General features: G+C 44.5%; 1 protein-coding gene across 1 annotated transcript; it reads right to left on the bottom strand.

Moving 5' to 3' along the window:
* Positions 1 to 3,729: 3,729 nt before the first annotated feature.
* ITM2A (integral membrane protein 2A) lies at positions 3,730 to 15,145 on the bottom strand. The gene is made up of 6 exons (XM_054215419.1): positions 14,989 to 15,145; positions 10,538 to 10,669; positions 10,118 to 10,306; positions 8,595 to 8,705; positions 7,316 to 7,466; positions 3,730 to 4,812 (listed from the first exon to the last, which is right to left on the bottom strand). Exons 1-6 carry the CDS (start codon positions 15,070 to 15,072, stop codon positions 4,724 to 4,726), a joined length of 756 nt encoding a protein of 251 aa, XP_054071394.1. The 5' UTR covers positions 15,073 to 15,145; the 3' UTR covers positions 3,730 to 4,723.
* Positions 15,146 to 26,195: the final 11,050 nt, after the last annotated feature.

Genomic DNA, 26,195 nt, shown 5'->3' on the forward strand with positions numbered 1-26,195 from the left:
ACAAAGAGAGAGAAAATACACTTAAGTAAACAAAATAGTTGAACTATAAGAAGTAATTTCCTTTGGAGGTGGAGTGCTAGGTGGAGAGTCCTTAATTATTCCCAAGACAGGAAATACAGCCATTCATATTGCCTAGGTAATATCACAAATATATACATATAATGAAGAAATAATTTTAATGAAATAATGCGGCTGTAATTATATATAGCATAATTATTTTGGTTGCAGCCTCGAAGCTTCAATCAGTGCTAGTATTTGGGCTTTGTGCCATAGCTGGCGGCCAAGCCATCCCCCACACGGCTCAAAATTAGGACAGTCAAAGCAGCTTTAATCCTTCCAAGCCTGACCTCGAGCTCAGTCTTCCCAGAGTGGCAATTCAGCCACACAGTTAGCTACTGTGTCACTGCGGAGGCTTTGTGGACTGCGCTACATTTATGTGGCCCTACAAATGGTCTCTTCTCTTCTAGATTTTTAGTTTAGGGCATGTTAGAAGAACGCAAGATGAAATGCGACAGATTGGGCAAGGGGTAGAGTGAAGGAAACTGACTTTAGTTAAATGCCATAATATTTTCTTTCGTTCTAGCCTTCCTGAGTACTTCAGAGAACGAGAAACAAAAACATCCACACAGAAAATCTAAAGTTGTCATTAACAAGGGGACTGCCCAATCCATCCCACCCTGCTGCAAGCAGAGCTGAAGCAGCTGGGGAAGAACCATCCCCAGACATAGGTGGATGATTTCAACCTAGTAAACCAGAATTTTGCTCAGGGAAATTCAGAGCTGATTTCAGTGCTCTGGTATCTCTGCCATCACTCACCATAAACTCTGTTGAGCACATCTGAATTTTTGGTAGCTTCCCCTGCGATGCCGAGAACTAATGAAGTCCACAGAAGTCGGTCCGGTCTTGCTGAAGTCCTCCAGGCACCTGCATATACACTGTGACTTTTGCTGGGGCTGGGAGGTGAGAGTTTTTCACTACCATACAAGCGTGGCTGTGCTGCAACAGTCCACTGTACAGACTTGAGCTTATTGTGAGAAATGCCTCACTTTTAGACAACCTGTTTATCAAGCCTGAGGTGATAAAGCTCTATTTCATACCAGGTTGAGGCCTTGGTACATCTTTCAAAGGTCTCCATGCTGTCCCCATTTTTTCTTCCCTGAATCTTCATCTCAAGGTATTTATATATGCAAGTAACAGTTTAAATCCTATGAATTTGTACAAAGTCAGGCTGGAGGAAACTCTGCAGTTCTAGGGTAGACTAGCACCTACTCTAATGGAAGTGTCTGTCACACACACCCCACCACCAGCAGCCCACATCTTACCAGTCACACTCAGACAGAAAGCTATCAGGCTTCTACAAAGGTCAACAGCATCTCCAAGTGACAAATTCAAATTTGTTCCTAATTGTGAGTTTTCTCTTTGATTAGAGTACTTAAACTTGGAAAAAAACCCCTCACATGCGATGCCAGAACAGGAATCATCTAAAGCACTGTATTGTCAGCTCAATGTTCATCAAGGTATTTAAAACTTCCACCTAAATATACTGTGTCAGAAAAATCACGTGCAGGCTAGCATAAAGGTAACTTGTCAATAAGCAAGTGCACAGATATTGCTGATTGTCCTGTACACACGTTGCTTTTTCAGTAAACATGCTTGTAAACAGAAGCTACTACAGTAAATAAGTTTGCATTTGCGTCTTGGTAATGTCACCCCTTTGGTTACCACACCCATGTTTGACACACAGCCTTACTCAGCTATTTAATAGGGTTTTACATAGGTTACGGTTGTATTATGAAAACGTTCTTTACTATAGATAAAAACTAAGCAAAGACCACCTAGAGTAAGCTTTCATAAAACTGTTTTCAGGTTTAATTTTGGGAAAATACCTGAAAACCTGTATGTTAGAAAAAAATATACCAAGTTTTTATAGTTAAGCATACTTTATGCCCAAGCGCTTGCTGATTGTGCCATCTACTGGTGTAAAGGACCCCTCTGGCTCGCACCCTCTCTCCTGTTTCCTACAGACCAGCAGAACACAGGACCTACTCAAAGTGAGAGACAGCATTAGAAGATCCCAGGAATATTGGATGTTTTCATAGAAGCAACCTTAAAACGGCAGTCCTTTGATTTGAATGCCCGCCCCCAGCATAAAATGATTAGGGCCAGATAATAAGCCTAGCACACCACACGCATGACCAAAGCTTCAGCTACTTTCTCAACGCAAGAGCACCAAGCAGGTAAGAACAATCTGTTCCTTTGAGTATGCTGGCTTATTGTCTGGAACATCTAATAAGCTCTTAAGGAAGTGACTTAATTTCTTTTAAAATCTTTACCAGACAAAGGTTAAGAGAAACTGTTTCAGCCTATCTGGAAACACGTCTAGCATTCCTGTTCCGTGGCTCCCAGAGAACCATCCACTGCACAGTTGCTTATAGCTGGAAGGAAGAATTTCATTTTTTTTTTTTTCCAATAAAGTCAAACCTCAACGCTACAAGCAGATGCTTCTTGCTCTCTGCAACTAACACATATCTGAACCCTTCCACTCAAGACTACCAAAACAAACCAGACAGCCAACCCACCCTCGTTATCCTCTCAGACAATCCGGAGGAGGAGATCACCACAACAGTAACTTAACCAAGCACACAGCAAGTCGGCAGCAGAAACTTGCCAGTGTGGTTACTTTCCCCAGTAACACATGCCTGTTTCAGGAAAGCATACCTGACTCCCAGTGACAATAAATAGGGAATTATTAGAATTAGTAGAATTAGTAGAATTTCCACAGCATTCTACTTCAGTAAAGTTAAGTACACAATGAAATACTCTCGTGCACTTACTATTTTAGAGCCAAGTAGACCAACACTCTAGTTTTGGGGCATGCCCTCCACATGGCAACACCATACACCTCAGGAGAAGAGCTGCATTAGTTTCCAAGACAAGGCAGCAAAATTCCCTACTGCCCGGGAGCTGTGCTCTACTCATACTGCACAGCTTCATAAACAACGGCTAAGAGCAGCTATTCCTATAGTCACTCCTCGCTCCCTAGTTCTTAGTGCAGACAGCCTGCTCACCGTTTTACTTCCAGTTGTATAATCCAAGTCACTTTCCAGGAAAGCCAGAAGGGTTCAAGACACACTTTGTCACAGAAATCTCACTGCAGCACTCTCTCAGCTCTGAGCATAGAGCACAGCAAAGCTCACGGGTGAATGCTGAAAGGTGTTATAATAAGCTGTTGATTAGCCCTCTGCTGTCTTGGTGTATTATGATACACTAAAGACTTCTCATTAGCACTGCCATAAATACACAGAGACTAGCATACCTTTAATCACCAGCCTCATCAGCACCAATACCCAAAAGGATGAATTACAGAATGCAACCTTCCTTTGCTCTAGCACAACTGACAGTTACTGCCCGCATGCCAGAACTCCGCTCAATGGATTCAGCTTACAGCACTAACATCACTGAGAACTGCCCACTGGGGGATCAAGTTTGAAGCGAGATGTCTCTCTCTTCCTCCCTCTGCTCCCCAGGTTCATTTTGCACCACAAAACATTTCCACAGCAACAGGAAGAGGAAATTCGGCTTCACAAGCTGAAAAAGAGGTGAGGGTAAGAGGGGAAAGAGCACTACATGCTGCCCCAGGCCCATAACCGCCACTTCCCCCACGTGGGCCATACACCAGTGCACTGCACACTTGCCTCTGAGCGCCATGAAGTTACACAAACACCAACATTTTAGAGAAACATTTATTATAGGGTTGCAGAATTTATGCCAATATAAAGTCCCTTAATAAAACTCTCAAGTTCATCAACTGCAGGACACTAACTCTTCATTATCTTTATACTGCAGCTTTCAAAAAAGGAACAATGCTCTGACTGCAGTAGTAACGCTACTTGCTCATAAAAAGTTGATCTAAAAAGTTTATATAAGCTGGAGTAGTTTAAGTTTACAACTACAGTCACATTCACAAGTGAGCTATATCAGAACAGATTCTTGAAATAGGAAGTTACAGGATAAACCAATTCATAACCAAAAATACTGACAAGCTTTAAGAGCAACTCTATCTGAATCTAATAACTAAATACCACAAAACCAAACCAAGGTAGAAGAATTAAACGTGAGCTCGGGGAAGGTTCCAAATATACATATGAATTCAATACAGTAATTGCACAAAATGAAAGAGGGTAGTGTTAGAGGTTTATGATCACTGAGATTGGATTTTACATGCTTCACACATGGTAGTTAAAATAAACCTGGAGTGATACTCATCAGAAGGTTTTTTAGCCAGGATACGGAGTGCAGAGCTATTCTACAGAACTACACAAGATGTGCAAACCACAGATTATTAATATTAATCATTCTGTGAAAGTTAAGGTGAACAGAATTGGTTCCAGCCAAGGAATTGGTTAACATTTTTATATATATATATTTTTCCGCCATTCCCAGATTACACTAAATCAAACACATTCAACAGATAAACTGATATTAACCTTCTAAAGAAAAAAAAAACCTTACTCAAATTTAAGTCTTACATGAGACAACTAAAATGTTATACCAAGGATCAAAGAAAGCTGAAATGGTGACTTTGCCTTTTGAAATACAAGCAATACACAGAAAATGCATAAGGCTTTTGATTATCACTGCACATTTTAATTTAAGAAGTCGACGTCTAATGCTCAGACTTCTCAGTGAAGGTGTGAACTAGTCACCTCCCATCCAACACCTTTCACTGTTGACAGATCTTTGTTTCAACAACGAAAGAGTTTTCAAAGTGTCTGATTGAATGACAGTTCTCCACTGAACGTTTCTGCAGACCTGGGGACGAGAGAAGATGAGAGCCTAAGTGAAGCAGTTCTAGAACCCAGCAGCACGTATTTACAAGTTTTGTATCATTATGAACAGCAGCAAAACACGATCATTCAGCAAAACACAATCACTTAGTGTTTCTAAAGCCATGAACTGCCACCAGAGCTTGGTATCAGTTTGTTTTCTATGAGGAAGCCTCCCTCATTTTCAGAATAGTAACAACAGCAGAGGGGGCTGCATACAGCACAGGGGACAAAGCAAGCAAGCACTTTTTTCTAATATCCTGCCACCATTTTAGTGACAGAAGAGACAACACTAAATAGATCGTCTATGGCAAAGTTTCTCATAGCTCTTCCTAACCACAAAGAAAAGGAAAAGCAAAACAGACTGAAGTTACAGGGAAAGAGTTTAAAAAAAAAAAAAAACAAAACCAAAACACACAGGAAGGATGCAGACGAAAACCCCTAGTTCTTTATCAGTGCTTCCCCCCCTCCAGTATGTATTAACGCAGAGCGTGCTTCTATAGAGCAGCCTTCACTTTGATGACAGCCCCGTGAGGATTTGCCACTCAGCTGATGATCTTACTGAAGTTTTTCCTAACACTATTAAAGTGCTTTTCTCTATTTTGGGCATGCCAGCACTGGATCTGACATAGGCAGTTTACCTGTATCGGCTGTGAATCTTTGCCAGGAGACAAGAATATAGCAGTCCTGCCATCAAAGACAAGCTGCTCGACTAAAGCGCTAATATATAACAATTAGAGAAGAAAGATTTATAGCTTGTTTAATAAGCAAAGAATCATCCAGAGTAAGCAAGAGAAGCTATCTATTGAAGTCTAGAAGCACTAGCTCTTAAACTAAAGCCAGGAGGATACTGCTTTAGTTTATAAACACTTAAAATATAAGCTGTCCTTCAATTAATCTCAATCTTAATGCCTGTATAAATTTCCAATGGCTATCTAAATGGGTACATAACTGAACAGTCAGGATAAACTGTCTGGTTTCTCACACGCCTTCAGTTACAATGCCAGGGAACTGCTGCAGAACCAGAGGTCAGTTTGGTCTAACAGATGAACTCTATAAAATCCAAACACCAATGCAGCACCAGCTAAATGAGCAGACTTATCCACAGAAGTTATATGATTTTATCCATTTCAGTCTAATTGTTTACATGTGCATGGTTTGTACACACTAGAAGAAAGGCATTTTAGAAATCTGAAGGCAAGACAAGCCTTGCCAATGAACAATTTTCTCCTCAGCAGCAGTCTTCTATTTGACTAGATTTCCTGCCTCCCTCCCTCAAGGGCAAACAAGGTTAGTTACAGAACACAAACTGTACCAACAGGCATTATTCATTTACTAGAGTCCTTTTGTGCAAGTATTCTGCACAAGTTTTTTACTATGCAGCAAGGATGTCAACAAGATGCTGCAGCAAGATGATTTAAGGAAACATCACGAACACTCTTCGGGGTATTGTCTGTAGACTACAGTCTTTCGGTCACAGCAGCAGTCAATTTAGCTGTTGTGAAGACGCTTTTGTGAACAAGTCCGAGACACATGCCTCTCCCTCCCATAAAGGCTACATTTACTGTTTCTTCCTGTGCCCTGCACGGTTAGCTACACAGGACAAGTTTTATGCTCCCACATACAGAGCCTTCCATCTAGTAACAACATGTAGTCTCTAGCAAACACCAGATGTGGCTCCTGATGCTGCAAGCTGTAACTGAGCTGAGGAAACTCTTGCCTAAGAGCTTGGCAGGAAAACCAGAGCAGAGAGTTCTGACAAACCAAACATTTGCATTCTGAAAGGCTGTAACTGACAAAGGATTAGTTCGCTATGTGTTTGGTGAGAGCAGCAAACTATGAAATGCTTTGAGAACTACAGCAAACTAAAATTAATGGCATCAGATTTCTGTACTCCAGGCCTCCTTCCAGTATGCCAAACCACTGACACCTCAAATTCAATCCTTTTCACAGAATGGCAGGGGGTAGCACAAGGAGACAGGCAATAAAGAAACGGAGCTCAGAAGTTCTAGGAAGCAATCTTCCTCTTTTAGAAGGGAAGTCTGGGATGTCCAGAGCTAGTTGTTCATTTTTACTTTTTTTTCCCCAGAGCAAGTGAACCAGAAGATAATGCTTTAACTCGGTGCTCCTGTAACCCAGTTTTAGATAGGACAGTGACAGACTAAGCTGCACCTACAGCGACTCACATTATCAGATGCATTATGTGAATTAACTTACAGTTTCAACCAAAAGATGGAACAGAAATAGGCGTAAGTTCAAATTTTCTTTGGGCATGTAACCTCTAATTCCATAACTGAAACTCTCTCTCGTCATGTTCAAATGAAACTTCAGATATATACTTGAAAGTAGGGGAAAATAACCATCAGTTCTACAATTAGTCTCAGCGCATGTTGAGCACTCACAGATTTCCCAGTCTAAAAAATCCAGAACTTTACATACTTACCCTTTCCCTACTCGAACAATAGATTTCTTTACTGAAAGGAACTTACCCGTTATCTGGTCTCTGCGCTGAAGCCTGAACGTCTCTTTTCCAACACAGAGTTGGTAGATGAAGATGCCCAAATCAGACACATTATCTATCTCCTCTGTAACCACCATTTCTTCACGGACTAGGTAGGTCTGAGGCAAGTAAGAGCCAGTCTAAAAGAGAAAAACCCTTGTGAAACAGTATTCTGCTAACAATGGACAAACATCATTACATTTTACTCTCTGCTTTGGAAGAGCTTCAAGCACTAGATTCCAGCTTTCCTTCTTTTTAATACTAAGATATGCTAGTCTTGAACAGCTGCATACCAGAGAAGTTAAAAACTGACAAAGGCTATTTCAAACAGTTGCAGTTACATCCAAACAAAGCACAGTTAACCCTAACATTGCTTGTTTCCCATGAAGCAAACATAAATACAACCTGTTCAAGTTTATTTGTATGCAATGGAAAGTCTGCAGTTAAAAAAGGAGAGAAAGTATTACTAAAGTTTCCATGTTTGAGGCAATATATTTCTAACACAAAAGAAAAAAAAAGCAGTGTGACCTATAAAAGTTAAGCCTTCGCCACAAGATCACAGCACTACTGAAACGACTTCCCACCCCTCATGACCAACTCCTAAAAAGGGGGCAGGGAGACACACTTAAAGCTTGTCTTCATGAAGTTAAAGAAAATGAAACAAGCTAAGGTAGATCAAGTGGCCTCTAGCACTAGGTGTAGAGGAGTCAATACTTTTTCGAAAGTCCATTTGACACACAATAGCTCAGTATTGCATTTAATTTGAAAGTAGCAGCAAGCTCTATCAACTTGACCCATACGACAAATCTTCTTGGAAAAATAAGTTTTAGTCACTGAAGAGTCAAAGTGCTGGCGGTGAGCTCGTAACTATGGTGCCAATAAAACAGAAGAACAAGTTAGCATTGTTCTTTTCATTAAAACTCTCATGGGGCAAGTCAGCTTTCCGGTAGTAACTTTCAGGTTTAGGCTTTCAATGATATTTGGAGCTTTATCAAATTCCTTTGTAATAGCTAAATTTAACCTATTTGCTAGCTGCTTTCAGCTTTCATAAAGCTAGGTATTAATAAGAGCATTAAGCATGAATCTACTCAACATAATATACACTGACAGCTGGCCTTAACTTCAGTACAGTGACTGAGCCAGGGGGATTATGTACTTTGATGGCAGGAGGACTGTTCTAGCAAGAGACCGTAGTTCAGGAGCAACACCCAGCATTCTTATCAAAAGGGATCTTGTGAGCATAACAAAACAGTAAAGTTTCCACGTACCGCCAGTTTTGCGAAGAGATCCATCAAATTTCTTGGTGGCATAACTATGGATGTGTTCAGTGGAATCACATAGCAGTTACCCAGTTGCAAGTCAAGATACGCCGTCAAAAGCTATTTTGAAAAGAAGTTTTCAATTAATTAAGCGTGGCCTTTAGTTATTAGAACACAGTTTTACAAGAACTAAGAAGGGAGCTCAAAAAGCTGGAGATGATGCACAGCTAGTGTCAAAGCAACGCATTCAGGAACTGTCTAGTGTTAGAATTTAGCTATTACCACTTTCGCAAACAAAGTGGTTACAGCTATTACGGTTTACAACAAGACTTTTGTACAGAAGGGAGAGCTGACTATTAAAGTGGTTTCTATCATAATAACTCTAGATGAGTACAGTTTGTATTAATACAAAGAAAGTATTTAGGAGTATGCCGTCATAACTGAAGAAGGCCAACTAAGCACAGCATAAACAAAAAGTCTCCAACTGCTGATAAGCAATCACTCCCTGTAAATAGTTCTTCAGAAAAAGTATTAGTCTCTAGAAAGTCACATCAGCATTACCACAGTTTGCAAGAACTGTAGGGACTAAAATTATGAACGCATCTACTTCTTTTATTCTGACTTTGCATAGCACTTCGGCAGAATCAACCGAAGTTCTTAAGTTGCCTGAACCCTTTTAAGTTATAGCCAAGATTCTGTCAAGACAACACAGATAAAAGCTGCAAATACTGCGAACACAGGCAGCACAGCTTGGTTGTGTGGCATCCATGCTACTGTTAAAAGACAGCATGTACAAAGGTCAGTTCTGGTGTCTTTACCGTGATTATATCTGCATTGCCAAGGTTTGATTTACAAACAACCTATGAGAACTTTTACAGCTAAGGATAACTGTTAATACTATCAACACAACTTCAATAAAAAAGTCAAAATTAAAACCATCCTCTCATCTTTACTCTAGAGACACTACATACAACTAACACAGCATTTTCAAGTTCTAGGTTTCGGACACTTGAAGTGATTTTTCAGTTCACTTATCCAAGAAGGAACCCACACTTGTTTGGAATTCTCCATTTTGCTGTAATAGTTTTGCATAATCTTAGACCAAATCCTCAGTTTCCCCATTTCTTAACTCACATTTACAACGTTTTTCCTATCCTCATTTTCATTCACATAGGATTCTTGACCAAATAACAAGTGTCACTTCCAGACATCCTATGAGCAACAATATTTAAAGTTGCATAGCACTGAGATGTATTGTTCTGAGAAACGATACAGTTAGAGTCACTGTGGGTATGAACTCCTCTAATATTCTTGAAACATTCCTCCCTTGCAGAAGTTAAGTCTACTATTATAGAGTTAAAAGGGTCAGATTTCCCACACGCGAACCCACCCCCAAAGAGAAGCTTGCATCGACAGTAAGCTTTGAAGGTCTCCAGAATGAAAACCCTGGAGCCGTTATGATTACCATCTGCTCCACAGTTTTCCAGTGAGCAACAAGAATAGTTATTCATTATCGCTTCACATGTACTCACCCTATCAAAGTCATGAACGATCGCTGCTGGATCACTGTCCGAGAACTTTGGAACAGGCACATCAATGATGGCTATGTTATCATCTTCTCGAATGTCAGCTTCTTCGGCAATAGGGAGGAAATAAGGTTCTACTGCACGATCACGATTTTCATTTTCAAAGTAACACATTTCACCACGGTACACCTTATGCTGAAAGTAAGAGCAAGGCTAGTTATTTTTACAGCGAATGTTGCTTTAAAACTCCATTTCTAACACTTATGCTATGATAGAGCACAGGTCTGTCACACCTGGTGGTTTTATAGAGGACATAACAGTCTTCATGTCCCAGTTATTGAAGGTTTTCTATTATAGTAGTAATCCATTTATAATTACACTTCTATTATTCAGTGATGCTTAAAGAAAAGAGAACTTTCACGTTACCTTAGGCATGAAGTACTTGTAGATACAGGCTCCACCAACAACAACTCCTGCCAAGATGAACGCTAGACCCAGCAGAGTCAACAGACATCTTCCAGATGAGCTTTCTCCTCTGTGTGTGGCAACTTCTGGATCCTTTAAATAAAGAGGGATGAGAACTTAGAAAGTGCAGCTGCTCAGAATTAGAAGTAAGCTGTTATCTACTGCTCCACTTTGACCTACCATCTTCTATTTCTTCTAGGTGTGCAGTGAGAATTCTAAGTGAAGCATCAAATAATAAGAAAACACGTACACACAATAGTACTGAATCATACCAAGATCAGTTTTCAAACAACACTGAAAGAGGATATTTTCTCAGTTAGAGGATGCTTTCTAGACAAACCTTTATCGAGAAACTATTTGAGGTGTAAGACATTTAAATAACTGTAACAAAAGATACAGTGCTGCAGCCGCAATATAGTAGAAGGAAAGCAAGATTTGTAGAGCAAGGTCATTTTAAGGTACACAGTGTTTTCAGGCCTCTTCCCAACAGCCTATTTCCTATCTTCCTCTTGCTATCAGACGGAATAAGATAACATTACTTTTCCTTACACAGCAGGACTAACAGAGGAAGCTAAGATGCAACTTTGTCTATTAGCTGGGGAACATCTGACACAAGTCGAACAACCAGGTTTTAGAACTTGTAATATGCACAAGCGAAGTCCACTACAAAAGAGAACCACTCATCAGCTTAAATGCAGCTTCAACTTATGCCAAATAAAAATAAGTCCCTGTGGCACATCCTACCTTGCAGCTTCAAAATACTCTTTCTTCCACTCAAGTCCCAGGGAAGTTTTGTTTCTAGCAGCCTGAAATCTCTTTAGTTTCGTGACTTGATTTTTCCCCCCAGTGTTCTCTGAAACAGAAGATGACCGCCTCCAGAGGAAACTACTATCACCATCACGTAACATGGTGGTAAGTTGTGTAATAGTGATTGCAGAGCTAGCGGTGGTGTCTGAATGGCAACGACAAGAGCCCTTCTAGAGCTCACACAAACCAAGTTGAGAGAAGAATTGCAAAAGTACTGTTAAATACTAAACAATCAAAAGTGACATTCCCTTTGGGCAAACACACAGTGGTTTTGGGTCTTTAAAAAACAAACACACACAAACAAACACCAAATGTTTAGATAATCAATATATTTGGTCAAGTGTGTCCTTTTAACGATTCATGACCCTGGTATTTAGCAGCTCACTTTCAAGACCTGCTCTTTCTACAGGTCAGGAAGAAAAATTAGATTTCACAGCAAAAGATCTTTTCCTTCACGTTGTTCCTAAAGTCAGTAGCTAGGTTTAGCACAGTAGCTTCCATCGCCTTTCTTTATTTGGGTCCCGCTATTTGCACTCCTGTAGAATACAATACATTTAAGCAACCTGTGATCACAAGCCACAGTATTATTACAAAGGCTGCACATATTTCCATGCTCAGCAAGATATAGCAGTGTAAAAGTCAAACACATCAGCTATGCAATTACTGAAACAAAAAACAAGCTGTTTTGCAAAAGTCAATACTCCTACATTCCACTCTTGCATCCTCCAAACAGAAAAATGTTGGTTCAGCAAAACGTAAGCTGCCACAATTGGCTAGTTAAGCATTTGTCAAAAACAAAAACCCCAAACTAGTTTCAAGTCAGAATTATGCCACGTTTATATGACATTATGTGAAAACCATCTTTCAGAGTTAAGTGGCTTTTAAGATCAAGACTAATTCTGTTCTCTCCGTATTCTGCCACCTTCAGCTAGACCTTTCAGTGACTTACTCATTTAGCCTGCCATTACTCCAACACAACAGTCTGCAGCAGGTTTTGGCAATACAGACGCCCTAGTGCGTGGACAACATCGACTTGTGATTACCTACACTTGCACTACACATATCTCAAACAAAGCAAAGGCATTTATCATATTAAGAAGCTACGTAGGCAGCCCGAATCTGAGAAGAGCCAGCTGACAAGAGAACACAGTATCAAGACTTTGCTTCAGCAGGTTACAAAGCCTCTGCTCAAAAAACCTGCAAAGAAAATGCAGTCCTACGCTGCGCAGTAACCAGCAAAGCAACTTAGGACTAACAGAGAAGAAAAATCACTTGTGTTAACATCTGCAGCTAGCTCAAGAGACACTGTTGACACAGTCAGCTCCAAAGAATCTGCAGGGAGAGTATTCTGCAAGCTCAAGTGTTTTGTGCGGATATTCTAGGGGACTTTTATTGTGCTGCTTCAGTCAACGTTAGCCATTAAGCTTGTTTGCTCTGCACAAACAGTCCAGCAAAGGGAGACATTAACAAGCACTAGAACAAGTTTGTCTTGGAGTATAATTGTGAACTTGATGTTTACAGGCAAATCTAAGCCCTGAAGTCAGAGTGAAGAGTTGTTAAAACAAACACATACACAAACACAGAGAATATTGTCATAGGTATAAAAAAGCAGCATAAGTAGCTTCTAAATTCAGAAGAGCAGCTACCATGAGAAGAGAACAAAGGATGTAAGTGTATATTAGAACTAATAGGATAACAGACATAGACCTGTTGGAGTGGGTTCGGAGAGGGGTCATGAAGCTGATCAGAGGGCTGCAGCACCTATCCTATGAGGACAGGCTGAGAGAGTTGGGGGGGTTCAGCCTGGAGAAGAGAAGGCTCTGGGGAGACCTTAGAGCCCCTTCCAGTCCCTGAAGGGGGCTACAGAAAAGCTGGGGAGGGACTCTGGATCAGGGAGGGGAGCCATGGGATGAGGGGGAATGGTTTTAAACTGAAAGAGGGTGGATTTAGATGAGACATGAGGAAGAAATTCTTTGCTGTGAGGGTGGCGAACCCCTGGCCCAGGTTGCCCAGAGACGCTGTGGCTGCCCCATCCCTGGAGGGGTTCAAGGCCAGGTTGGACGGGGCTTGGAGCAACCTGGGCTGGTGGGAGGTGTCCCTGCCCAGGGCAGGGGGTGGCACTGGGTGGTCCTTAAGGTCCCTTCCAACCTGAACCATTCTAGGAACTATTATGCTCAGAACTTGCATGGTACAGGGCTAGCAAAAATACACATAACAAGTTGCCTCAGAAGTAGCCGATGAGCTTGTTCTACAGAAAATTGGCCAGACCGATGACTTTTTCAAAATTTAAATTAGTCTTTTATCTACACTGTTTCACTACCTTCCTCCCTTCCTCTTGATCTAGTAATTCAGTGGTACTGTATTAACTGTGCACACATACAAGTCCTACAGCTCAGAGGAGTCTACTGAGCAGCAACGCCACTCTGCAACCCTCCCCTTTTAAAGGGAGGCTACTTCAGGAGAGGCAGAGGCTTTGTAGGCTGGAAGGCAAACTGCTTTCCAGATTACAACTTAGAAGTGGGAAAAAAAATTAAAATAAAGACACAAGAGTCCAAGTCCAGCGGTGTTTGTTTTTTCAATGGTCCTATTCTCTGATTACAAATAAACCTAGTCCATCCCATATTCGTCCTCCAGAGCTACTGATTTATTTACCTAGACACTGATCTTCCTCATCTGACTAAAAACGTCAGCAGGTAAGCAAGACAGCTTCAAAATAAAGTCTCCCACAGATTTGGAAAGTTCAATTCAAGACAGTGACACGGCAACTCGTTAGGAAGGAAAAGCCAACCACAGACTACTTGCCTAGGTTTCTATTTAAAGCCCTTTATGGCAGGTTTCTTCATTTAAACCAGACATACCAGAAGCCCAGACACCCTACCACAGCGCCGCTCTCCAACTCGCTGCCTACGAGAGTTTCAGAGCAGCAGCGAGTGGAGGATGAGCCCCAAGCCACTTTGTTTGCTCGGAAGACGCAAACCAGCTCTTACCCGGGGGAAAAGCCAGGCTGTCGCCAAGGGCACGGCACTTTCCCCGGCCGGAGCCAAGCCCGGAGCTCGCCAGGGCGCAGGACTCGGCCTCCTGCAAGCGACGAAGGTTTAAAGCCCCGTCAGGAAGCAGGGCCCTGGCACGGGCCCAGCTGCCTGATAAACAGCCGGGCCTGCCCCGGGCATGTCAGCTCGGTACCGCCCGGGGCCTCCCAACCGGCAGCCGGGCTGGCAAAATGGCTGTGGCGAGGGAACGGCAAACGGCTGCGGCGGCGCGGCGCGCTCGGGCCCTCTCAGAGCCGCACCACCCGCCCGGCGGCCCCTCACGGCGGCGGCCCCGAGGGCAGCGACCCCCTCACAACACCCCGGGGCTGAGCAGAGCGGCCGCCCCCAAGCTGGAAGGCTGCCCCAGCACCGGAGAGCGCCGAAGGGAGCGGTGGGACGGCAGCCAGGGGCTCGGCGGGCTGCAGGCTGCCTTCCCCCGGCCCGCTGCCTCCGCGAGAAGATGGCGGCGGCTTCCACCTCCTCCTGCCCCCCCCCCCCTCGCCCCAACACCGCCGCCCCTCAGCCCCGCTCCCCCCCTGCCGCGCCCCGGCAGCGGAGGGACCCGTCTCCCCACACCTTATCGGCCACCAGCGCCTCGGCCCCCTCCTTCTTGGGCTCGTCCTTCTGGGCGAAGGGGGAGTTGAAGGCGATCTTCACCATGGCTCCGCTGCTGCGCACCGCCGCCTCCCCGATGGACGGCCTGCGCGCGGCGGGGCGGGGCGCGAGCGTCCGGCCACGCCCCCGGCCACGCCCCGCCGCCGAGCCCCTCCTCCCGGGCGGCGGGGAAGCGCGCCCCCTGCAGGCCGGGCGCGCCGCCGCCGCCCGCCCTCCGTACCGAGACCCAGCCCGCCGTGGCGGCCCCTCGGGCGGGCCTGGGGGGGAGGCCCTCCTTCCCCTGGAGCTTTCTAGGGCCCTGTTAGGGGCCAAGCAGCCCCGTGGGTGCATGGGGAGCTTCACGGGCAAGGGCAGGGAGCAAAGTCCTGCCTTAAAGCACCCGCATCCTAAAAATAGCCTGAAATCTGGGAGAGGCTGGCAGTGGGGGGGCGGCAGGCGAGGCTGTGAGGGGACAGCAGCGAGCGGCGGCTCATGCTTTTGTTGCACGCTTCTCAAGCCTGCCTTCACAGCAGTCGTTTTATTTCGTAGAATCACAGAATAGAATCATAGAATGTGTTGGGTTGAAGGGACCTCCAAAGGCCATCTAGTCCAACCCCCCTGCAGGGAGCAGGGACATCTTCAACTAGAGCAGGTTGCTCAGAGCCTCATCCAGCCTGGCCTTGAATGTCTCCAGGGATGGGGCCTCCACCCTCTCTCTGGGCAACCTGGGCCAGTGTCTCACCACCCTCAGTGTAAAGAACTTCTTCCTCATGTCTGATCTAAACCTGCCCTGCTCTGGTTTAAGGCCATTGCCCCTCGTCCTGTCGCTACATGCCCTTGCAAACAGCCCCTCCCCAGCTTTCCTGTAGCCCCCTTTAGGGACTGGCAGGGGCTCTAAGGTCTCCCCGGAGCCTTCTCTTCTCCAGGCTGAACCCCCCCAGCTCTCTCAGCCTGTCCTCACAGCAGAGGGGCTCCAGCCCTTGGATCATCTTGGTGGCCTCCTCTGGCCCCACTCCAACAGGTCCGTGTCCTTCTTGTGCTGAGGGCTCCAGAGCTGGACACAGCACTGCAGGTGGGGTCTCACAAGAGCAGAGCAGAGGGGGAGAATCACCTCTCTGGATCTGCTGGCCAGGATGCGATTGGCCTTCTGGGCTGCAAGCGCAGAGTGTTGGCTCATCTCCACCTTTTCATCCACCAGCACCCCCAAGTCCTTTTCCGCAGGGCTGCTCTCTATCATGTCATTCCCCATTTCCTTTTAGCTTTGTATACCGCTCATGCAGACAATCCTACATACGTCTAATATTCTGTATTTCACAGCAGGAGCACAGCACTGGTAAAAAGGAGGCATCTCTGGGCCACATTCTGTATGGCGCAGGGATGGGGATATTTTCAGTCAAGCTGCCTCCCTTCTCTCATGAGCTACAGCCTGAGGGATCTTTAACGGATAAGGAGACAGACGAGGCACCACCACTCATTTAATGTCTCCAAAGAGGGAGAAGAAGAAAAGGCTTCGTGTACTAGACTGTCTGAAATGATCTCAGCCTTCTTATGGATGAAAGTCTGTCCATCTCACTGGAATTTGACTTTACAGCTCTAGAAAGAAGTCTGGTTTGAGTTTGGTGCCTACACCACTGAACTCTTCCTCACAGACAGCTGTAATTAAACAGAACTGAACAGTATGCAAATATTGCAATAAGTAATCCTTCTAAGTGTAAACAAAATGCAGCGTGTATTCTAGCATTCAGAGCACGTTCCTGTTATTCTACAGATGCAATACCACTGTTACATCCTTTCAAGATCATAGATTTGATATTGCTGCCTTTCATGTTAATTAGAATTTTGACTTTGACTTCAGTCAGGGAAGACCAAAGTCTTTTATGTCTATTTAACCTGACTTTGTCTAGTAACAGAAAACACTTTTACCTCGTTTTACCAAGAAACCAGCGAAAAATTAATTTTCATACTTCCTAGCTTTAGCGTGCTGGGAATAAGTTAAGCCATACGCTCATCAAAGTATCTAAAACACAGATTTAAAACCAGATTAAATAAATTTCCTGTATTGCCAATGCAGTATGTGTACTCTACAACGTGGCAGTTTATAAATTATATGAATAATTTTCAGTATCTTAATCTAGAATAATTACTTTGTGTTTAAACAACTTCACTTCATCTTCCAGTTACCCAACACCTTTACTTGAAAAAGAACACAGAAATAAAACTGAAATAGACCCTCGTAATTTACCGAGACTAGTGTCCGTACATCCCGGCTTGCTCACTGGCTGTGTTCTGTGATCTGTTGCACGCGATGGGCACATCTTAAAATATTTTGCTGTGATAAAAATTTAAAAATGTAAGGTTTTTTGACATTTGTCTGCACTTAATGAATTTGCAAAACTGGAACTCTTCTAAGGTTTGTCATGATTTTTTGGTGCATTTCTATTTGTAGCATCTGTGACAGTCAGTTACCTTAACGTGTTCACAACTTATTTAAAATGTGCAATGTCCAGGAGAAAGTAAATCCAGCGTCATCAAACAATTTTCCCTGTCCTTACACACCAGATAATAACTGTCAATTCAGTCAGTAGCGACTTCTTCCAAATAAAGCTCCTCCTGCAATAGTCTGGCTGTATTTTGTAGAGCGGTTGCAATCTGAAGTACCAACTTTGTCTGGGAAAACGAATTCCAGCCTGAGATGCGTAGACATGAGAAAATTCGGGGTTTTTTTGCTATCCTGAAATCATCAGGCTGTTCGACTGAATAAATATTGGGGATCTCCATGGGCAACTCCACCACTTCATCTGTAAAATGCTGTTGCATCAGCCTCCTAGTACCATCCCAGTTTTCTTTCAGACTTGCCATACGCTGGCTGCAGTTTAGGCCTGGAAATCCCAAATCATCTAAATAAGTCACGTCACTTATTCTTTTGAATGCCATAATACTGCTCATTTTTCTTTCTACTAAAATACCCTGGGTTTAGTTACTGGTATTTATTCTGAGATCATCTTTATCACCTTGAGAGGCAGGAGATTATCCCATTATCCTTAATTATCCTTTTAATCCTTCTGGTGTTTGTAATGCTAAAGCAGCACTGCTTAAAAATTTAACAAATACATGGACTAGATTGTCTCAGAGACCGGAGGAATTTGGCCAAAAAGAAGGGTGAATTGGTGTGCCACAGCAGCTATGATTCTGTTACCTTTAAGCTTACTCAGAAAGAGAAGTGGACTGTATTTCTTAAACATGACATTAAACCCCGACACCTCCCTTTTTAGTGGTAGTGATGATGTAAGTAGCTCAGACAAGCTGAGAATATTAAAGACCAAGGTTTGTCAGGTGAATCTTTTACTGGACCAATCACTGATTCAGTAGATAACGCCACCTGAAGCGTCTTTTTGAGCAATTCTGCAGAGCACTAAACTGAATTTTTACTGCGCAGGAATTTTTAAAGTATTCTAACATACTTTTTCAAAAAACACAAACTACACTCAGGTTTATTCCATCTCCTTCTCCTGTATGCCAGCAGAGTACTTCCTTACCTTTTGGGAACAATATGATGTTATATTTATCCTAGTTTGCAAAGTATTCTCAGACTTTGAAGCAGACGATACTACTACGCTTGTGTATAATCTTCAGCCGTGTATATTGCTTGAGTTCAAAGCAAGCTACGATCAGTCTGGCGAGACATGTAAGCGCACGTTTTGCATTTCAACAGTCGCTCACAGCTCAGCGTCAAGCGTGTGTTTAAGTTTTCTGTTAGACCGGAGTCCCCGTGCGCGCACAGTGAAGTACTGAAGGGCACAGTCACTTAGCGTGAGCTTCGTACTCGCACTGCACATCGCACGAGTTCCCAGGTGACAGGGCTGTCCCCTGCGCAGAGCATCGCACAGCTGAGCCCCAGCCCAGAACCAAGGTAGCACACCTAAAGAAACAATAATTAATACATGCAACTAATAATAGTTTTAAATATACACTATATCTATCAATTGACTATTCTTACGAGTAGCATAATTACTGAAAGAAGGACAACGAAAGGTAAACAATAAGTACGTCACGTAGGACTGTTAAAAATGAAAGAGAAACTGCAAGCTTTCCCCTTTACGAAACGAGCCCTTCTCCAAGTTGGACGTTCTGTGATTATCCAGATGGCTGAAGTTCTGCTTTTTGCCTCCAGTCCTTTTCCAACTCTCTTGCTAAGAATTCCTCCTTCGCCACCTCCTCAGCCCACTTTCTCTCACTCTCTAGCTCTGGTATTCACTGTCTCCATTCCTTCTCTGGTCAGTGACCCTCAGACCTCCTTTGCGGTTCTACCTCACTCTTGTTTCCTTGATCAGGAATCTCGCTGTATTTCAGACCATGAAACTGTCATGCCGAGAGCTGCCAACATAAACACTTGTAAAGGAAAGATTTTTCCCACTGGGTTGAGATGAATTTGGGCCCTTGACTGAGGATGGCTGTTTCTGGACAGCAAGTGCCGTGTTTGCTCCACTGGCTTCCCTTGCTGCCTGGCGTGGTTTTCGTCACTGCAGTGGTATCAGATTAATATCTGTGACCCAAAACAAAGCATACATTACTCACTTCTACTGACTGCCTTGTTACAAAATTCCTGTAATTCTCAGTTAAATGGAAAATTCAGGGGAAAGTCACAAGTCCATTTTCTCTGTAGTGACAAACTGTGGAAGTGAGGAGCCGAAAAGTGAGCCTGAAGGAGGCAGAGATGAAGAGGTGACTACCGATAAAGCAAACACGTCAAAAGCACATCCCCTAATGGCTGTGCTCAGACTGATGGCGAAGAGGACTCGCTGCCCACACAGCCATTGCCTCACCGAACAGAATTCCACAAGACATTCCAGTCCCCCAGAAAATCTGCCGAGCAAGCAGCACGCCCAGAGTGATCAGCAACCCCAGACGATTAAAGGGCCAAATCCACCTCCGGTGTAACCGCAGTGAGGCAAAGCAGAATTACACCAGAGATATATTAGGAACCCAGAGCTTCGGCAGGTCTAAAGAAAGCATTGCTAAACGCTACTATTAGAGGAAAACCAATAAACACTCAAAGCTCAAACTATCTGCTACTGAACTGACCAAATATGCATTTTTGGATGTAGATTAACGTTTACCTTGGCATTGAGGGGTGTCATCTTGAGTTCCCCCTTTTCCCTTTCAGGCAAGCCCCTCCTCGTGGGCAGCACACGGCAGCAATTCTCCCTCTGGTGAGGTGGGCTCAGCCAGATCCCCTGCTCGGTGGCACCGTGCTGCTGGTCCACCTGCCCGGGGTGGCTGCAGGCGAAGCCCCTGGGCCTCAGCAAGAGCCATGGGCTGATCAGGGGCTGGTACTCGTTATCCACCCTACATGGGAAAGTGCTGGGGTTAACCCCACCCCTCCGTCCCGGGCATTTTCTCTGGGTCCTGATCTCTGCTTGCGGGTGAGAGCTGCGGGGTGGGCGTCTCAGCAGCAGCAGAGCCCACACCGGGGATTTGACAGGCATCGCTCCGATGGCCAGCCTCTTACCAACAGCAGCAAAACAACGCCGTGTTGACCATGCATGTGACCACAGTCATTGTCTGAACTTTGTTTAATGATGAGCGTGGACATGGGTACACCTTGTTTGGCTCTGCTGTCCCGAACTGCGCTGAACTCGGCATGTGCTTGCCTACGAATGCAGCTAAGCCAGAGCTGTACGTACACGGCGGCTGGGGGAAGATGTGCCCAGACCAACAGAGCTGTGTTGGCAGAGATCCCCTAATGTGCTGTCAAAACTGTGCGTTGACCGGTGCAGCTTGTTTGACTTGTTACGTGGGGTTTTACTTCGCAATGTGTTGATACGGCTGTGCGCACAAGGGCAGCTCTGTTCTGGCATAATGAAAATAGCACCTATAGAGACGGCGCTCCTGAACTATGAAAATGATTGCTGTGTGGGCACATCGTCAGCTTAACATCGATTAAGGCTTCCAGTGAAGACGCAGTTCTGAAAGAAGGCAAGGAAATGAGAGCTTTTGATCGTTTGCATCCGTGTGTGTTGCACGCACACCACTTGCACGTTGAGTAGCTCTATCTGTTAATAGGACATTAATAAAGGATTTATAGGTAGACAACATTCCCGCTGGAGAGTTCTCTTATTTACAGAATGATGCAATGAGGCACCCAGTCTGAGCACTGCAGTAAGAGGCTAGAGAAGGTATCGGAGCTGGGGTTAAAACTCACAGGTGAATCTTTCAAGGGCTTTAGCAGAGTTTTGTTAATCATGCAGAGGTATATCAGAATTGGAACTGGTGGTGTCTGGTTAGTAAAAAAGCTATAATAAAATTATAGAGACACCTTTCCTGCAAATAACTCCCTACTTTCTGTCAGTTTTCTATCTAAATAAGAGCAAGTATATATTTTAGATACCGTAACAATAGAACTAATTTCTAAGAACTTTAAAGAACAAAATATTTTATTGCATCACCTTACCTACTGAACTTCATTCCGTTAATGCTAACAAAAATCACCCCCGTACTTGCCTTCGAGAAAGAACACGTTAGCGATTTTTGCCACCAGTTGCACTCCCCTTTTGCTTCTTTTACCTAATGAAATAATATGAACCTTCAAAAAAAGAAGCACTTATGGCAAATGAACCTGCCTTCACCCTCGTCTACTCCTATGGGCATTTTTTTAGAATACAGGTGTCCCTTTTCATCTGTGTGAAGCCTATACTGTCAAAAATAGAAATACCGCAGAACACCTGTCCTAACAGCAGCCTGGAGTTCAAATATTGTCAGTTAAAGAGATTTGTTGCTTTTTTTCCTGCAGATTGTCAGAGAAGTTGCGCAAGAGGGTTCAGATTTTCTGTTAAGGAGCAGCACAGGTGATAGTTGGTATCCTGTTGCGGTATTTGTCTGTGAGCAAAGGGACCGACAGCTCCGAGAGGCAAAGCCTCAACAAAGTGGCGGCGTCTGCTCCTGGGGGACGATGGAAGCTGGTTCTGTGAGACGCAGGCTGTCGAGCCCAGCTTGTGTTTCCTCTTTGCAATGCAGAAAGGAAGAACCCTGTGATCGTCCACACACACACACACACACACACACAGACAAGTTTCCTCTTCATGCTGCAGAGAGGAAGAAACATGATCAGACACCCGAGCGCTCGTACAGACACAAGCACATACTTGGACTAAGTTTAATCCATATGTGAAATATTATGTTGTCAAAACAGATCCTAACAAAATTGATAATTTTTTTTTTATGTATTAGTTTTGAGAAGATGGCTTTTTCCCCCCTTCTTTAAGGGAAAGCAAACCTACTGTCTACACCATTTTTACAGACTACAGGTTTTACTGCGGAACGTGTTTTCTGTTCACAGGAGAGATACCACATCATGATACGGGAAATAACTTGCAGTACTTTATTTTCCTGTTCCAAGAAATCTCTTCATACTGAGGAGACACCTGGTGATATCAGAAGTCTTTGGTGGGACCCCATGTGATGCTGGTTTTGAGTGTGTTGGGTCTCCAGCAGACAGCAGAGTGAATAGCATTTGCGTTTTGAAGGAGTGGAATTGAGAAATCCCTAAAATATGGAAGTTTTCTTCTATTGCACTTTTGTATGAATCCCCCCACTTCGGAAAGAAAGTCTGTTTAAGGAAAGCAATTCAGGATATATTGAAATCTCACCTAGTTAATGTTAGACACATGCATTGTTCTGAATTTTAGATCACAGAAACACAGGAATGTTTGTTGGAAGACAAATCTGTTCTTTTAGTCCAACCTCCAAAGTAGGACTGTGACCAACAGTAGATTGGATTTTGTGTAGCTGAATCTTGTAAAACACTAAGGATGGAGACTCCTGAACCTGCCTGGGTAACCTAGTTCTTTACTACACTACCTTCCTACTGATTTTTTTCCCCTAATGTCCAACCTGTGTTTCCCAAGCCACAATTTGTGGCCGTTGCACCTTGTTGCTATCTTCTGGCACTGCCGATGAGTTTGGTTCTGGCATTTCTGTACCTGGCCTTCAGATAGCTGTGGGCAGCTCTTAGGTCACCCTTTGGCCTCCTCTTCTTCAGGCTAACAAGCCCAGCTCCACCAGGTCTCACTGCAGGTCGGGTGCTCTGGGGCCCTGACCACTTTGGTATCTCTTCACTGGGTCCTTTCTGGTGTCTCTGTGTCCTTCTTGAGCTGCAGGAGGGTCCTGCACCTATGGCAGCCTCCAGGTCTCACAGAGTAGAAGGGGGTAATAGTTTCCCTCATCCTAACATAGCCCGGTCTGTGGTTTGCCCTACTGAAGACAAGAGCAGGCTGTTGGCTCACGTTCAGCCTGGCATCTGCTGTAATCCCCAGGCCCTTTCCGGCAGGGCTGTTCCTCACCCAGCAGCTTCCCAGCCCGTATCAGGGCAGGGCCTTTTCCTGGCCCATGTGTAGGATCTGCCTCTTTTCCCACCTGTATGTCAGGGCTTTCTGCTGGCCCAGGGGTTACTCACGTCGCTCTGGGCTGGGGCTCTGCTGCTCTTTCCATCGGCCACTCTGCCACCACTAAACGTGTCTAGTCTTCTTCTCCCTCTCATGGGACCATGTCCGTTCTCAAACACCACTTACTCTGCTCATAGGTAGCAGTCCTCCCCAGGGCCATTTCTGACCCTTGTCAAGGCTATTTAGGCATTATATATTAATGCAATATGTGCTTTACTCTGACCAGTCAGTCAATAATGAGGTGAACAAGCAGGAATATTCGATGCACAGCACTATTACCTTTTCACTTAATAGTGGACACGGTGATTAAGTAAAACGTTCTGAGTTTCTGGTTCATTTAATTAGCATTTTTAGAAAATAATCAGCTGTATTATGGACTGATTGGAATATTTACGCCCAAAGTCCTGTGTTGGGATGTGTGGGCTCTACTCCTTGGCACCATTTCTGTTCCTTTTGTACCTTCAGGTCTCTTAACTCCAATGGTGTGAAGGAGGTCATGTTCCCACTGCCCTAGTTCTGACTCGGGGCTGTTGCTTTGCCATGCAACTGAGCGTGTAGGATGAAGCGCTTCCAGGAATGTGACCCTTTTATCCAAGTGAACAAATCTCTATTCTTCTGCAAATTTTAATAGCTCTTTCTGGTGTCAATTTTTTCAGTGCTTGGGTACATTTCTTGGAGGCAGCAATGCAGTCGCCCTGAAGGAGGAACCATGCTGAGGTAGCAGCGTGTTTCCTTCCACTTCTGTAAGGATTGCACCACAGAGAAATACCGTTCTCGGCAGTTACGGTGCAACATTTCATCTTTTATTAATGCTGGGATAAACTAGGAACCAAATTATGTCCCAGCTTCATGCAACGATAATCTTGAAATACATGTGTTGGGAATTCACACAGGACCCTTTGCAGAAAGAGCTCAAGACTCTTCACCGACTCTTCTCTTGGAATTTCTAGTGTTTTCCAAAGAGATTAGAGCTGCTTCCACTGTTCGCAGCCTGCTGCTCTTGCTGCCATGTGAAGTGGAGTCCACGTGCCTGTCATGCTCAGCAGGAAAATTAGTTCAGTCTCAGCACTACTTGAGTTTCCCGTGGGGCTGTCAGGAGGACGATGCCCTTATTTCTAGGTTATTTTCTTCTCCTTCTTCCCAAGTGAATATTCCCATTAGTGAAGGACATGATCTCCCCTACTGTGTCCCCCTTACTCTGGGTCACATGCTGGAGGCCTGGAGATGATGCCATCTCGAATCCAAATTTAACCCTGCAGTACTGCTCTCCTGAAATTTAGCTACTTTCATTCGGCAGAGTTGGATGGTGTTTGCTGATATGGAAAGATGCCACTGAAATTAATGGCAGCATTAGAAATTCTTCCACTTATATCCTGTATAACCTCCTGGGAATAATAAATACACAGAGTATAACAAATAGATATGTCTTTGGAATTGCTTGCTGAGAGCATTGCCCCCATTTCTTGGATGAGCCGCTTTTTCATCTTAATTAGCAGAACTGTCTCTGGTTAATTTCAAGACTTATTGAAAATTAATATTAACCGAGGCCAGTTTCTGTTCAATTACTGTGCTAAGAGGATAAGGTGCAGCCTCTGTCCTGGTTTCCATCAGGCAGACATTGGAAATGGTTATTCCACCAAAGATATCGCACAGATTGTTGTTTCCATAATGAAGTTGTTCACCATGTTTTAATCGGCCCGAACAGCAAGGCAGGAGGGGCTGGGAAAGTGCTGGGCTTGGGAAAGGGCTGGGGAAAGAAGAACAAGTGGAATGAGAGGGAAAATGGTGCAGAGCCGCACTAGGGGAAGGGGGAAGAGGGAAGGAAGTATTGCTGTAATGTAAAATCTTAGAATCACAGAATGGTTTGGGTTAGAAGGGACCTCAAAGATCATCTAGTTCCAACCCCCCTGCCCTGGGCAGGGACACCAAAATCCAGTGCTCCCTAAAAATATTCTGCCCGTCAGATATCCATTCTGATCCTTTGTGCAAGTTATTGCAGGCACCAGGCAGCGTCGGACGGAGGGCAGTTTGGTAGCCTTGTTTATGCTATGAAATGTCCTCAGTGGACTCAAGTTGAGCACATCCCTGTCTCCATGAGTCCCTGACTTACTGAGGAAGCACTGACACTTGCAATTAGAAAACAGATAAAGGCAAAGAAATTATTTACAACGCCTGAAAGTGAAGGTTTGGGTAGAGGTACAACTGAGTCATTATTTACAACTGGGTTTGGTTTTCTTTTTTCATAAAAAGGAGCTGGTACAAGAAACCACATGGAAGGGTGTTGGCTTTTTTATCTATAAAAGACACAGACCTCTCCGAGGGTGGAGCCGCCGGGTTGGGATTGCCCAAGGCCTGGAACTGTGGTGGGCAGGGGAGGCAGCTGCCTGCGGGACGCCTGCCCGATGCTGCCTCCGCGGCGGCCGCAGCTGGGTGCCCGCTCACTTCCCAGCCTCTCCCAGCGGAACCACCCTCCTCAGCTCATGCTCTTGGCTTCCAACCAGGTATATTCCATGTGAAAAACCAGCCAGGTAAATTTGCCCACTCCTCGACAAGGCAACAGGCGGCGGTCACCCCACCGTTCTGCGGAGAGGATGGCTGGAGAGTGAGTTGCAGAGTACCGGGAAGTTTGGAGAAGTGAAACCCAGTATGGGGTTGACCACCGCAATGGATGTGCTGATCCAGCAGCTCATTGTCCCCGCTCAGCACGTCACAAGCAGATGGGGTTCAGGCCTTTGCTGCTCTTCTCTG

This window comes from Rissa tridactyla, chromosome 9 (genome assembly GCF_028500815.1).
Source record: "Rissa tridactyla isolate bRisTri1 chromosome 9, bRisTri1.patW.cur.20221130, whole genome shotgun sequence".
NCBI classification, from domain to species: Eukaryota; Metazoa; Chordata; class Aves; order Charadriiformes; family Laridae; genus Rissa; species Rissa tridactyla.

Coding starts and splice junctions, on each gene's coding strand:
- ITM2A (XM_054215419.1), bottom strand. CDS start 15,072: ATGGTGAAGATCGCCTTCAACTCCCCCTTCGCCCAGAAGGACGAGCCC. Junction 10,670..14,988: donor AGGCGCTGGTGGCCGATAAG/GTGTGGGGAGAC, acceptor CTTTATTTAAAG/GATCCAGAAGTTGCCACACA. Junction 10,307..10,537: donor ACAAGTACTTCATGCCTAAG/GTAACGTGAAAG, acceptor TCTTACTTTCAG/CATAAGGTGTACCGTGGTGA.